This window comes from Myxine glutinosa, chromosome 5 (assembly GCF_964187855.1).
Source record: "Myxine glutinosa chromosome 5, kmMyxGlut1.1, whole genome shotgun sequence".
NCBI classification, from domain to species: domain Eukaryota; kingdom Metazoa; phylum Chordata; class Myxini; order Myxiniformes; family Myxinidae; genus Myxine; species Myxine glutinosa.
This window is the reverse complement of record NC_136265.1, coordinates 59741750-59757743: the sequence shown is the minus strand read 5'-3', so window position 1 is coordinate 59757743 and position 15994 is coordinate 59741750. Positions and strand designations below refer to the sequence as shown.

At 47.6% G+C, this 15994-nt stretch overlaps 1 protein-coding gene across 1 annotated transcript in view; it reads left to right on the top strand.

Annotated features, from left to right (window-relative positions):
• Window positions 1-8589: 8589 nt before the first annotated feature.
• LOC137427492 (uncharacterized) overlaps window positions 8590-15994 on the top strand; it is a 30330-nt gene continuing 22925 nt past the window's right edge. Inside the window, exon 1 of the mRNA XM_068117030.2 lies at window positions 8590-8830. Within this exon, the coding sequence (XP_067973131.2) occupies window positions 8671-8830 (160 nt within the window). The 5' untranslated portion in view covers window positions 8590-8670. The remainder of the gene's footprint in view (window positions 8831-15994) is intronic.

The window sequence follows — 15994 nt, the reverse complement described above, 5'->3', positions numbered from 1 at the left end:
CAGCGATTCTTGTCCAAAAGAGATCATCCAGCAGCGATTCTTGTCCAAAAGAGATCATCCAGCAGCGATTCTTGTCCAAAAGAGATCATCCAGCAGCGATTCTTGTCCAAAAGAGACCGTCCAGGGAAGCACAAAGCCTGCTATTCGTCGCCTTGCTCGCCAAAGTTGGACCAAGCAAGAGAGTTGGGCAAGAAGCAAGCACGTTGTTCAGTTGTGTGGTTGGACCAGACGAGTCCTGGCAAAGCACGCGACGTCCCCAGAGCAGCCGCAGCCACAGCAGCAACGACAGCAGCGTGGGGCCTTGATGGCAGTTCCGGAGCAGGGCCGCAAAGGAACGGCGGCGGTCAAACGCACCGATCATGCTGCAGTACCCTTGGACCTTCCTCTCCCTCCAGCCATCCATCTCCTGCCTTTCCATCCTCTTGTGTACGTGAGTTTGTTTTGTTTGTTCTGTCCTGGGTATTTAATTAAGCTTGTATAAGGAATTTGCACTGTGTCTCTAATATCTTCTGTATATTATTTTATTATCTTTCCTTCTCCTTGGGTTTTTTGAGCCTGTATATAGTAGGAATAAATTTAGTAGTATTTTCAACCTTTTTTTTCGTCTTCTTCTTCTTCACATCCGTGTCGCTTTTGTCTTTTCCATATTGAATATCTGTGGCGCGATCCGGCCAACGTTCGGGAATTGGGTTAGTCGGGGTAACTGTTAGGGCCGCGGGGCCTCCGCTCGGCAAAACGAACATCTTATCCGCGGTCCGTAACAATATATATATATATATATATATATATATATATATATATATATGTATATATATATATGTATATATATATATGTATATATATATATGTATATATGTATATATGTGTATATATATATATATATATATATATATATATATATATATATATATATATATATATTGTTGTGGATATGAGAATGGTGTTTTTAAAATTGTTTTATTGTGGACCCTCCTTTCCTCCATTTGTTGTTGTATGAAGGTCAAAGGTCGTGCCCGTAGTTATTTCACAAGCACCCACGTAGCCAATAATAGATTTCCTCCTTGTTGACAGTTATTTCCTTATTCTGTGTAGTAGGCTAAGGATTTGTTTTCCATTAATTGACACTCCATTGCACCGAATTCAAATAAATAGATCCCCTTTCATTCCCATTCCGAAAGCCTTTCCTGCCAACCGCATTTGCTGCAGCTGTGGGTTGTTGTTTTCACCGCGACTCCATGAGCCACGAGGTAGGCTTGGAGAAGAAGGGGGAGGAGCCGCCGGATCCTGGGCGTGCCCGCCCATCGTCATCAAGGGCGGAGCCAAAGGAGGCCGTGCGAACCAACCGGCACGGCAGTAAGCGACCCGGTAGGCGTGCCGAGAGAGCTCGCGGGGAGAGGGCGAGGCGCGCTATAAAACGCGTGCGCATGCGTCAGAAGGGAGTGTTGTCGGTGGACAGAAGTGCGCGAGAGTGATGAGAAAGAGTCGAAGGAGGGTTGCGTTAAAGAGAAGTGTCAAGAAAGAGTTGCGCTCCACCAGCAGGTTGGCTCCACCAGCAGTTCAGCTCCACCAGCAGTTTGGCTCCACCAGCAGTTTGGCTCCACCAGCAGTTTGGCTCCACCAGCAGTTTGGCTCCACCAGCAGTTTGGCTCCACCAGCAGTTTGGCTCCACCAGCAGTTCGGCTCCACCAGCCATTTTGACTCCACCAGGAGCTTCGACCCGTTACCCCGCGGGAACCAGATTGCAGTGGCATCGGTGGCCGTCAAGCTCCAGCCAGCTCCGTGCCTTCCTCCCCTTCTCTGCCGTCCCAAACCATTCCAGTCCTTCCATTCCTGCCTGCCAATTCCCCATTTGTGTGAGTCCGTCTTTGTTTGTTCTGTCCAGGGTATTAATTAAGACTGTAATAGGTAAGCTAGAATTTTCACTGTGTCCTTCTGGTCCGTCCCTCTTTCTGTCTTTATTTTATTATCCTTCCTTCTTCCTTGGTTTCTTTGGTCCTGTAAATAGTAATAAATAATAATCGTATTTAAAACCTTTTTTTTGTCCTTCTTCTTCTTCACATCCGCGTCGTCGTTGTCTCTTCCCAATTGAATATCTGTGGCACGATTTGGCCAACGTTCAGAATCGGGTCCAGTAATTGTCAACGGTTCGTGCCATCCGCTCGGCAAATTAACATCTTATCCACGGTCCGTAACTATATATATATATATATATATATATATATATATATATATATATATATATATATATATACATGTAGAGATATATATATTTATCTATATATCTATATATCTATATATATATATATATATATAGTGCACTCTTAATGGCCATCTGTTATACCGTTATTCCTGTGTGTGATTTCTAATACAATTTTGTTCATTTTTAATCATTGGTGTGGTTTCACAATTGATTTTCAACACAGGGTAATATATCTTTCTGCCGGGGCTCCTTTCGTAGTTCAGAGGTGACCGAGACCAGGAGATTGCAGAGGACTCCGTAACAGGTGCACATGTTTTCCTTCACCCTTATCCTACTTCTGGTTGTAAAGTTGTTTTCAGGCTCTCCTGAATGGTTGACTTTTGGATAACCACTGGGAAATGCATTGAGTGCTCATCCTCCCTTCACTCCAAAGCTGGCCATGGTGCAGTTTCTTATCTCACATCTGTCAAACCCACAGTAATTGATTATTTTATTGCCAGATGTCTCACCACTTCACCCTACCCCTTCATGTTTTGGTACAAAATCCTGATCAAAGCATAACACCAGAAAGAGGACCACATGCGATATTTGCTCGTACTTTGTATTGTTTAAGCCTCTTCTCCTAACGCATAAATAAATGTTTCAAACTCCGAACTTGAAGAACTGAATTTCTTTGACATAACCCTCATTATCTCTCTTTTATTGAATGCTGATCGTACTGAATTCAAATCTTCCTTGGGTGGTATTTATTGGATATCGGAGTTGAGTAATGGCGACTGAGACAATGGTGTGTAGGCTTTTGAGTTCTTCAGATGTGTAATTTCAGATGTGCAAGGTGGCGGTGATGTTAGGCAGACCATCCAGCGAGGTGAGTCAGGTCGCCGGCAGACCAACACAGGTGTTCAATTCACCACTCAAATCACTCGTGTTCATGTGCTGGTAGCTCCACAAAGAAGGTGTTAGATATTAGTGCGACGGCTGCTTCTTCCACTTTATCATGGGAATGGCACCTTCTCTCAATAATGGAGAATAGCCACAAGATACAGCCATCTCTGTTGTTTCATAACAGTTCTCTGTGTAGAAGTACAACTTCTAAAAAAAATTCAAACGATGAGACCATCCCTGTGAGTGAGTTTACTTGCAGCTAATTTCAATTCTGTTCGTACCCTCTTCCTATTTCAGGAAAACACAGAAACATGAATATTGCTTTGTATAAGTAATTAGAGACATAACAATATTATATAATCTTGAGAAATATGGAATGCTCATTGGTGGGTATATGTCCGGATGTCCGAATATGTCCGAATTGGTGGGTATATGCCTGGAACACTGCTCATACCACATATCGACCATGTAGGGAACCACGCTACCCTGGAACCGCCGTCATCTGAAGCCATCGCCTGACAACAACAATCGAAGTGCCCAAACAGCTACCTGATATTTTCTTGGGAACGATCGAGTAATATGTATTGTGATGATCGTATGTTGAGGTCATATGTGCGCAAGCTGATAACAGAAACTGTGTATTCCCTTGGTACAACATTCCCCAATTTGTCGTGCAGGAAATATTGAAATAAATATTTCATTGGATATACCGGGCAATGCCGTATCCAATACCGGGGCAATGCCAGGCTATCTACTTTCTCAACAATCCTGTTGAAGAAGTTCAGTCAGTCAAGCTTTTGGGTCTCAGTAACTACCATTATCTTTCCTGTGAAAGCACATTTCCAAGTCGCCAACTGGACATCCTCCAGGACGAGTAGCAATTGTCAGAGGTGGAGGTGGATGTTATTGTTGTTGATGTGCAACTGGGTCCATCCTTCGACGAGTCATTCACTGGGATTTGGGAGAATGAGTTGTCTCCATTGGAGCGGATTCCACTTGTACCGGGAATTGGGAAGGAGGGGCGCCCATTTGGGCAGTCTTCGCTTGGACTCGGAATTGGGGAGGAGGGTCTCCCATTGGGGCAGTCTTCACTTGGTCCGGTAATTGGTCTAAACACGGGACATTGATTTCCGGTTTGTTCTGGAATTCATGGCTCTTGGTAAGCATTGTCAGCCCCTTCATAATTTGTGTCATTTTCGTTCTTTTCTGGAACGTTTGAACGACATTGACACATTGATCTGGCAGTAAGACACATTCTTTATGGTAATTTAGGAAATAAAACTTTCATACAGGCTTAGAATGTAACAAATGACCCCAGGTGGTTCTGGGGTATTTCATGTGACTGTGGTGGAAACACTCTGGGCTGATCTCGCTGATGTAACAAATTACCTCACGTGGGTCCGGGGTATTTGATGTGACTGTGGTGGAAACATTCCGGGATGATCTCACTGATGTAACAAATTACCCCTATAACACATAGCCCCGGTCTCCCCGACTCATATTGCATTACTCTAATGACAAAGGGAGTGAAGGGGGACAACGGGAATCCCGCTAGCCGCGTCACCATGTGCATGGTTGTGACGTCATAATCAGACAACAGTGTGCTTCCAAAAATGGATCCAATTTGTCTAAAATGTAATTAAATAATTGAATGCCTCTGTCCGATTTTGGTTCAGGTCCGAATCCAGATGTGGTTTATCAGTGGATACTATCACACTCGTGGGGTTGATTGTTTAATGATGGTACACTCGTGGGGCTGGGCTTGCAATGACGAGAAGCTGTGATTGTTTGGGGTGTATCTTTTGTGAAATTCTGGGCCGGCTGTGAAACCAGATTTGCTCTTTTCTTTCTCCCTCCCCTTTCGACTTTATTTTTATTCTTTTGTTAAAAAACAAACAAAGATCCTCCATGTCGACTCTACATAATTGCCTCGAGAAAGAACCTCTGGGAAAAAGAAAGAAAAGGAGAGGAGGAAGAAGCGTGCGTCATGTGGGTGAAAAAGGCGAAAACGAATGCAGCTCGTGCGGTCCAAGTTTGATGAGAAACTCGGCCTGTGTGGGCTTTTTGAGGCTTTGATTAATCTCGCTGAGGGCTGCCTGCTGGAGGGACAGTCGGTGCAGGAGAGAATGGGGTGGAGGAGGGGTTTGTTGGTGCATGTGGGATCGTGAGGAAAAGTGGGAGAGGGAGCCAAAGCGTTTGCTCCTCTTCAAGTACCATCTGAGCAGACCGGAGGCAATGTGCGGCTTAATGGTTTTGCATAAACTGCTCTGGGCAAGTCGTTCGTGGAGTTTGAGGACACTGTTAAGGATTCGTAACTTCCGTTATTGGGGTTTTCACGCACTTGACATGTTTCTGATATTAGGTATTATTATTATTCTCAAAAGGTTTATTATTCAGGAACAGCTATCTAAAGTTAAAAAGGTTAACTTAAAATGACACAGGAAATCGTGCACCAGAAAACGACGAGCGAGGAGGAGAAGGTGGTGGAAAAAGTCAGAGAAGAAGCTGGTTGCTTTGCATTCTGGATCGACCGTTGTCGAGCAAGAGACGAGTGAACTTTGGGGTTTCCTGGAAAGGGATTCCGTGATAGAGTTGTTATCGCTGTGACTGATCAAACCTGCGTGTCAGGTTGGCATTGGATTTGGAGGAACCATCATCGTGTGATTACTTCTCAAGTACGAGCCGTCCGCCATTTTCACTCGTGCGCTTTGCACGGCGAGCAGGCTTTCCTTGCTTCGTCAACCGTTTCCACCGCGTTCAGACGTATCTGTGGTGTGTGTGTGCACCGAGGCTTCTGACGATTACTTTGCGGCTCGCCGACCATGAACAGTGAAAGTTCGTACCTGGAGGGGGCCTTTGAATTTCCCAGTCGCCGTGAGTGCGCCTTTGTGCCACTTTAACCACGTGACCCTTTTCTCCGCTTTGGGTCGCATGCGCCTTGGTGCCGTTTTGGGTGGCGTGTCTGTGCCTGCCCTCGGAACGAGACTCTGGTTTAGAGTCGACATCGTTCCGTTGATCATTGGAGGGGACCAACTCTGACCTCGAAGACGGGAATATAGAGACATTGGGGAAGGTTCTTTCCACTCATTTGGAACACTGTGAGTTACTTTATGCATGCTAGCTGATGGAATAGAGAGTGCACTCTTAATTGCCATTGGTGGTAATGCTATTCCTGTGTAATTTATAATACTAGGGCGTGCCCGTACGTGGGTGCAAAAAAACATGCGTGCAAACAACAACAACAAAAAAAAACTTTGAAACCACGTGGCAGTAACGACCACAGAACCCCCCCCCCCTCTATTTACATGAAATGGTTTGGTCCATTCGCAAAGCCAAAGCGAACGGCTTGCGAGTACGGTAGAACCCCCCCTCTATTTACATGAAATGGTTTGGTCCATTCGCAAAGCCAAAGCGAACGGCTTGCGAGTACGGTGACCATACCTTGGGAACCACTTGTCCGATTAATTTCAAACCTTGAAAAGGCACATCCTCGGGTCCCCAGCAATATACCTGTAATACCTGTAACCTGTAATAACCTGTAATACCGTAAGTGCGTGATGTGACCGTACAATGAATGTATCCTCCCGACGCCGCAGCTCGGATGGCGCTGCAGTTAATCGGGCCTGTATCGGCAGAATTATTATAAACGTGTACTACAATCGATCGTACCTTACAACAATCAACACAGATTGCAACTTGAAATAAATGAATACGCTCTCAAATGTGCCGTCCGAGGCAGCGTCTGCTCGCCACGTTCAGCATTCAGTACGTCGTCACTATGACTATCCGTAAGTCCGGAAGTGACGTCCTCATTTGACTGTCCGGAGGGTCGCATATCGCAGTTACGATGAATCGCAAATTAGTTTTAATTAGTTTTAAAACATAGTTTAACGCCAACATAGCACCAAAATAGTTTGCCAACGTGAAATAAATGAATACGCTCTCAAATGTGCCGTCCGAGGCAGAGTCTGTTCGCCACGTTCGGCACACGTGATAGCTCGCTGCTCTCTGATTGGTTGAATCGTTTTTTGGACATAGCTCGGTAACTACTTCTCCGATTAATATGAAACCTTGAAAAGGCACATCCTCAGGTCCCCAGCAATATATCTGGCAAGTTTCAATTAGATCGGACCCGTGGTTGTCGAGAAACAGCGGTCACAGACACACAGACACACAGAGATTACTGGAATTATAGATAGATATTATTGGTTTGTTCGTCATCATTGGTGTTGTTTCCTTATTGATTTCGACACGGAAATATATATTTTTCTGCCGTGATTCCTCCCGGGGTTAGGAGGTATACCGAGACTAGGAGGTCGGGAAGGAACACGTAACAACACCCACTGAGAAAGAGAACAGTGGAGGGGAGGTGCCACCCTCGGAACACTTGGCTGGGGCAAGGCAGCCAGGACGCCATCTTTAACGGGCCTGAATTTCCCTCCACCTCTCCCGGTTTTATTTTACCTTTTATTTTCTTTATATCCTGGCGAATATTTCTTTGTTATTTTGCTTCCCTCCCTCCCCTTTGGGACTAGCTAGGGATACCGGGTGGGTCGTTTAATTGTCTTGTCTGTTTTGTCTTGGCGCCTGTCTGTCCTTTAATTACTTGATCTTTGCCGCTGCATATCAGCGGGATTTCTTTTCCTTGTGATTTATCTTTTCCTTGGTGTTGTACCCTGTGTTTTTTCCTTGATTTTGAGTAAAGTATTTGCATTTATTCCCATGTTTTGAATTTGCATTGCATTTCTGGATTGGCATACTGTGTGTTTAAGAGTGGGGGGTGTAAAATTGCATCAGTATTTGGATGGTAACTTCGCTCGGTCATTTCTGACTGCTCATACGGCGCGACCCGCCTATGGGGAACGTATTGGTCTCCCGAGCACATGGATTAGGATCTCCGGAGCAATAGGCAGTACCCCGAGCCCTTCACGCAGGGGCCAGGTCGGAACAATACAAAAGGTAAACGGTTCAGCGAGGTGGAGGTATGCGCTCTATCGAGATCCGTTCTTGTTAGGCATGGAAATATCGATTTTTTTTACACCTGAACCCCCAACCCCCACCACCTGTGTGCTCCGTATATTAATTAATTACACTTCCATTGTGTGCAGAAGGTTAGGAGACATGAGTGTACATTTACATGAATTACAAGGACAGGAGGACATCGATAATTAAAAGGACAGGAGGACTTAGAGAAATAGACACATGTGGAACACGAGATTTGAACCTGGGTTCCTCCTAATCACGTGACAGCTGGGATTCACGTAAACAAGAAAACATGGCGGAACCTCTTTGGTAACTATTACTAATATGAAACAGGACGAAATGGTCCGAATGTCCAACTTTTAAACTTGTACAGTGCGAGGACAGGAACCGCAAGGTCGTTGTTAAACTTGTTTAAAAATCTCGAGAACGAACATCGTCACTCACGAGTCGTCCAGGTTACATTTGGGGCGTGGTCTACGGAGATCCGAGAAACGGTGAAAACTGAAAACTCCGTCACAGTTAAAGAAGAGGAAGAGGCGAGAACGGAAGAGAGCACGTGTTTCTCTGTTTCGTTGTCCCTCAGTCAGTTATGGTATACCGGAATGAATTGTCCCGAAGTTACTAACACGGAGCTGTGTCTGATGAACGGAGATATCTCAGATGAGGAACACAAGGTGAACCCTCCGGGATCCACGAGGGTGTCCGATGGGAGGAACCTGCTCGGGCCGGGAGAATCTGCCGCGGATAAGGAGTTCGGACCCGGTACGTGACGTTCTTGTTCCCGTGCGGTTCCGTGCTGTGCACTATGTACGTTCATAGTTTATGTGGGAATCAAACCATGTACGGGTCTGGTTCTCCTCGTACAAAATTGTGTCGATGTCCTGATCTGGTTCCCTCGAACAAGATCGTTTCGATGTTGTGATCGGGTTCCCTCGTACAAGATCGTGTCGATGTCGTGATCGGGTTCCCTCGGATAAGATCGTGTCGATGTCCTGATCTGGTTCCCTCGTACAAGATCGTGTCGATGTCCTGATCGGGTTCCCTCATACAATTACAAGATCGTGTCGATGTCCTGATCTGGTTCCTTCGTACAAGATCGTGTCGATGTCCTGATCTGGTTCCCTCGTACAAGATCGTGTCGATGTCCTGATCTGGTTCCCTCGTACAAGATCGTGTCGATGTCCTGATCTGGTTCCCTCGTACAAGATCGTGTCGATGTCCTGATCAGGTTCCCTCGTACAAGATTGTGGCGATGTCCTGATCTGGTTCCCTCGTACAATATCGTATCGATGTCCTGATCTGGTTCCCTCGTACAACATTGTGTCGATGTCCTGATCTGGTTCCCTCGAACAAGATCGTTTCGATGTCCTGATAGGGTTCCCTCGTACAAGATCGTGTCGATGTCCTGATCTGGTTCCCTCGTACAAGATCGTGTCGATGTCCTGATCTGGTTCCCTCGAACAAGATCGTGTCGATGTCGTGATTGGGTTCCCTCGTACAAGATCGTGTCGATGTCCTGATCTGGTTCCCTCGTACAATATCCAATCGATGTCCTGATCTGGTTCCCTCGTACAACATTGTGTCGATGTCCTGATCTGGTTCCCTCGAACAAGATCGTTTCGATGTCCTGATAGGGTTCTCTCGTACAAGATCGTGTCGATGTCCTGATCTGGTTCCCTCGTACAAGATCGTGTCGATGTCCTGATCTGGTTCCCTCGTACAAGATCGTGTCGATGTCCTGATCTGGTTCCCTCGAACAAGATCGTGTCGATGTCGTGATTGGGTTCCCTCGTACAAGATCGTGTCGATGTCCTGATTGGGTTCCCACGGACAAGATCGTGTCGATCTCCTCAACCAGTGAATCGATCCAGTTCGTTGTAATCGGAGCTCGAACAGCCATTTTTATTCCTTAGAGCAGATTCGTTATTAATGGACGAGTTTCGCTGTTTCCAAGTAAAATTTATTCCAGAAGCGCCAGTTCTCGTTCTTCTCGTTCTTGAATCGTTTTAAAACTTCAATACAACGAGTTTATTATCGTGTTTGATTTTATTAATCACTTTAACGATTAATTGGAGTCGTTATTGAGATGGTTGAAGTCATTATTGGAGTCGTACGAGTTGAGCCCGCGGAACAGACGTATGCCGGAGCGTGTCGGAGAGTGTCGGAGAGTGTCGGAGAGTGTCGGAGAGTGCCGGAGAGTGTCGGAGAGTGTCGGGGCGTGCCGGGGCGTGCCGGTTTTGGAAGGTTGAACGAAGCTCTTCCAAGACTCGAAGTATCCTTCCCCCCTCCCCCGGTTCGGTGAAGAATTTTGATTCATGGACAAAGTTGTGAAGTTTTGTTGTTCTCAGGGTTTTGTTCCGTGGGCTCCTTTCAGGATCGTCACTGAGCCCCAAACAGCCGCCTCCAACTGTACTTTGTTTGTGGTAATATTCCCAGGGATGGTTTTAAGATCCCCGTGAGGTTCTTCTTCCTCATTCCCGTTGCTCCAATTATCACTGGTACAATTCAGCACTCTTCAGCTTCCAGGTTCTTCCAGGTTTCACCATCGTTGTGGTCTTGGTATTTGGTAATTTTCTTGATTTCTGCATAACTTAGGCCAAACTCGCTGGGGACTGATATTTCAATCAGCAATGTTGTCTTTTCCTTTTTGTTCCTGAGTACGATGTCCGGTCGCAGTGCTTTGTTTTCTGTTTTCCATGTTTATGCTGGATGGGATCATCAGGACATACCTGAACATTATGTCCTTGTTTTCAATGAATGTTTTTAGTTCATCTTTCCATGAGTTTTGTGGAACTGGGATATCGAAATTTCTGCAGATGAGCCAGTGGATTGCTCGACTTACCTTGTTGTACCTTTGGGTGTATAGTTGTTCTGACATGAGTTTATTACACCCCGATGGGAGGGGGCTCGTGCTTTCTGTTTCTGCCTTGCAGAACCTCTACTGGTCCGTTTGACTCAGTCCTGCCATCTTTTTAAATCCATTGGTGTAGTGTCCTTGTGCTTGAGCATCAATAATGATTCGTTCTCCATCCCCGTTGAGTTGACCTCTTATCCTTTCCAGTTATCCTTATTTTATCTATCCCCAATCTCTCCAACTCTTTCTTTTTTATATATATACAACGAGCGTGACTCGGCGCGCTTCGAGGGATAGACATCTTTGACCATTTCGATGTCTTTTGGGTCTTTTGGATCTTCATAATGTTTTGGGGCTTCAGGGTCTTTTGATCCCCTGGGCCTTTAAGGGTATTTTGGTTCTTCGGGGGTATTTAAGGGTATTTTGGGTCTAAATGGTCTTCGGGGTGTTTTGGGTCTTCGGGGTGTTTTGGGTCTTCGGGGTGTATTGGGTCTTCGGGGGCTTTTGGGTTCTTCGGGGTATTTTTGGTCTTCGGGGTGTTTTGGGTCTACGGTGTGTTTTGGATCTTCGGGGGCTTTTGGTTTCTTCAGGGTATTTTGGTTCTTCAGGGGTCTTGGTGGTCTGAAGGGTCTTGGGGAAATTAAAGGGTCGTCAAAGGTCTGAGGGGTCTCAGCAGTCTTCACGTAATTAAGAGGGTTAATTAAGAGGATGTTAAATTTAGTTGAAGAAGAAGAAGACGTTTTAGTCGCATATTTCCATGACATAACGACATAACGACATGACCATATACATTTGCTCTATTATAATAAGACTCGTGGGGTCACCCGTGGGGAATCCCACGGGCATGGACATTTGGACATCTTGTTTAGAAGCTGCACATTAAATTTTACAAAATGGTTACTGGCGATTCATCTGATCCAGAAATTGTGCAATGAACACAATTAATTTTTTCACATAATACATGACGCCTCACTCCTCTCCACCTGACACTCTCCTCTCTCCACCCTCACGCCTCTCCAATCCCACTTCTCCTCACACTCCCCTCCAATACCTCCTCACACTCCCCTCCAATACCTCCTCACACTCCTCTCCAATCGCTCCTCACTCTCCTCTCCAATCGCTCCTCACTCTAATCTCCAATCGCTCCTCACTCTCTAACACCTAGCTCCTCGCTCTCCAACCCCTAGCCCCTCGCTCTCCAACCCCTTGTTCCTCGCTCTCCAACCCCGAGCTCCTCGCTCTCCAACCCCGAGCTCCTCGCTCTCCAACCCCGAGCTCCTCGCTCTCCAACCCCGAGCTCCTCGCTCTCCAACCCCGAGCTCCTCGCTCTCCAACCCCGAGCTCCTCGCTCTCCAACCCCGAGCTCCTCGCTCTCCAACCCCTAGCTCCTCGCTCTCCAACCCCTAGCTCCTCGCTCTCCAACCCCTAGTTCCTCGCTCTCCAACCCCTAGCTCCTCGCTCTCCAACCCCTAGTTCCTCGCTCTCCAACCCCTAGCTCCTCGCTCTCCAACCCCTAGCTCCTCGCTCTCCAACCCCTCGCTCCTCGCTCTCCAACCCCTCGCTCCTCGCTCTCCAACCCCTCGCTCCTCGCTCTCCAACCCCTCGCTCCTCGCTCTCCAACCCCTTGCTCCTCGCTCTCCAACCCCTTGCTCCTCGCTCTCCAACCCCTTGCTCCTCGCTCTCCAACCCCTAGCTCCTCGCTCTCCAACTCCTTGCTCCTCACTCTCCAACCCCTAGTGCCTCACTCTCCAACTCCTCGCTCCTCGCTCTCCAACCCCTAGATCCTCGCTCTCCAACCCCTTGCCCCTCACTCTCCAATCCCTCACCCCTCACTGTCCAACTCCTCGCTCCTCACTCTCCAACCCCTCGCTCCTCGCTCTAAAACCCCTCGCTTCTCACTCTCCAACCCCTAACTCCTCTCCAAACCCTAACTCCTCTCCAAACCCTCTCCAACCCCTCGCTCCTCTCCAACCCTCCTCATCGTTGTTGCAGCAGCATCCTGTGCGAGTCTGTGATCACGTTCGTCGAGGGTCTCGTTTTCCCGTCTCGTTCTTTTTCTTTCTGCAGTCTAGTGGGGTCACCCATGGGAATCCCACGGGCATGGACGTGTGTGACATTTGGACATCTTGATTGAGATGCGGCACATTAAATTTTACAAAATGGTTACTGGCAATTCATCATATCCAGAAATGGTGTCATGAACACAATTTATTTGTTTCACATAATATGTGACCCCTCACCCTCTCCAGCTGACACTCCTCTCTCCAACCTCATGCCTCTCCAATCCCACTCCTCATCACACTCCCCTCCAATACCACCTCACACTACCCTCCAATACCTCCTCACACTCCCCTCCAATACCTCCTCACACTCCTCTCCAATCCCTCACACGCCTCTCCAATGCCTCACACCCCTCCAATTGCTCCTCACTCGCCTCTCCAATAGCTCCTCACTCGCCTCTCCAATAGCTCCTCACTCGCCTCTCCGATCGCTCCTCACTCTCCTGTCCAATCGCTCCTCACTCTCCTCCGCAATCGCTCCTCACTCCGCTCCAATTGGTCCTCACTCTCCAACTCCTTGCTCCTCACTCTCCAATGCCTCGCTCCTCGCTCTCCAACCCCTCGCTCCTCGCTCTCCAACCCCTCGCTCCTCGCTCTCCAACCCCTCGCTCCTCGCTCTCCAACCCCTAGCTCCTTGCTCTCCAACCCCTAGCTCCTCGCCCTCCAACCCCTAGCTCCTCGCTCTCCAACCCCTAGCTCCTCGCTCTCCAACCCCTAGCTCCTCGCTCTCCAACCCCTAGCTCCTCGCTCTCCAACCCCTAGCTCCTCGCTCTCCAACCCCTAGCTCCTCGCTCTCCAACCCCTAGCTCCTCGCTCTCCAACCCCTAGCTCCTCGCTCTTCAACCCCTAGCTCCTCGCTCTCCAACCCCTAGCTCCTCGCTCTCCAACCCCTAGCTCCCAACCCCTAGCCCCTCGCTCTCCAACCCCTTGCTCCTCGCTCTCCAACCCCTTGCTCCTCGCTCTCCAACCCCTTGCTCCTCGCTCTCCAACCCCTTGCTCCTCGCTCTCCAACCCCTTGCTCCTCTCTCTCCAACCCCTTGCTCCTCGCTCTCCAACCCCTTGCTCCTCGCTCTCCAACCCCTTGCTCCTCGCTCTCCAACCCCTTGCTCCTCGCTCTCCAACCCCTCGCTCCTCCCTCTCCAACCCCTCGCTCTCCAACCCCTAGCTCCTCGCTCTCCAATCCCGAGCTCCTCGCTCTCCAACCCCTAGCTCCCCACTATCCTCTCCAATCGCTCCCCACTCTCCGCTCCAATCGCCCCTCGCTCTACGCTCCAATCGGCCCTCGCTCTCCGCTCCAATCGGTCCTCGCTCTCCAACTCCTTGCTCCTCACTCTCCAACCCCTAGGTCCTCGCTCTCCAACCCCTAGCTCCTCGCTCTCCAACCCCTAGCCCCTCTCTCTCCAACCCGCAGATCCTCGCTCTCCAACCCCCAGAGCCTTGCTCTCCAACCCCTCGCTCCTCGCTCTTCAACCCCTCGCTCCTCACTCTCCAACCCCCAGAGCCTCACTCTCCAACCCCCAGAGCCTCGCTCTCCAACCCCCAGAGCCTCGCTCTCCAACCCCCAGAGCCTCGCTCTCCAACCCCCAGAGCCTCGCTCTCCAACTCCTTGCTCCTCGCTCTTCAACCCCTCGCTCCTCACTCTCCAACCCCTCGCTCCTCACTCTCCAACTCCTCGCCCCTCACTCTCCAACCCCTCGCTCCTCACTCTCCAACCCCTCGCTCCTCACTCTCCAACCCCTCGCTCCTCACTCTCCAACCCCTCGCTCCTCACTCTCCAACCCCTCGCTCCTCACTCTCCAACCCCTCGCTCCTCTCCCGTCTCATTCATTTTGGAAATGGAAGTTTCCACTCTACGCATGAATTGTCACGATCCTCAAGAGGAAGTTTCTCGTAATCATCAAATGGCAAGTAAATTACATTGTGAAAATTTAAGATTTCAAATAAACCAATTTAACGTGTATGCACACATAACTAAAAAAAAAAAAGCGAAGAAATATCTCGGTAATTTCTTGAAACGTATTTTCGTTTTTACTTCCGGATAATAATGTTGAATGAAATAAGAACGAAGAAATATATGTCGTTTTGTGACGACTGCCATCAAAAGTAAAAGTAATATATCTTAACGGAAAAGAAAAAGCGAATTTTGAACATATGTCGACATTTTCCCCGACTGTTATTTTAGGTGGTGTATTTTCGTGTATCATCGTGGCGCGATTCTTAAAAATATATCTCTGCATTTTCCCGTGTGTGCGTGAATGTTCTCAATTATTTCTGACACCGAGTCGAAAACCATTGATAAAAATTAAATCAGATGGTGAATTCGAGATAAATTCTTGAGGGTGACTCAATGAATGGGCTTTATTTTCCAGGCCTTTGAGAATTCATTTCGTTCTATAAATGGAAACTTTCATGGGATTCTCCTCCCGTTTTTTTCAACCGAGTCTAAAACTATGTTAGCGACTGTTAAAAATGAAATGATATATCGAATTAGAGTTGAAATAAACCTGTGTGAGAGAGAAAGACAGCATGGGCCTAACTAAACAGGCCTCAAAGCTATTCGAGGTAATAAAATGGTGGATATTTGTTTACGTGGAGCTACTCTGTAAACGGAGTAAGCCACACCCCCGGACAGACAGACAGACAGAATCACCTTCGCCTATTATAATATCGATAATAAGATATATGGCGTGTGATGTAACACCAAATATATATTTTCCTGCTCCGTTGGCTTTCTCCCAGTTGTCGTTTTATATCTGCTGGTATTTTATTTTGTGTTTTTCTTTTGTTTACTTTGCAATCGTTGGGGCTTTATTTGTTGCCGTTTTGGTTTGGTGTGTTTGACGTCATCTAATCACACTTGTGTTTGGAGGCTTTTGCAAGGTGCCTGAGAGATGCCTTTTCTGGTTTGTTGTGTTCATGTTTGCACACAAATTGTAATCAGTCGTTAGTTGTTTTCACATGCTCTGCTAGTCCGACAGTCGTTGTTCTGTGCACTTGATTGAGTTCCTGGTA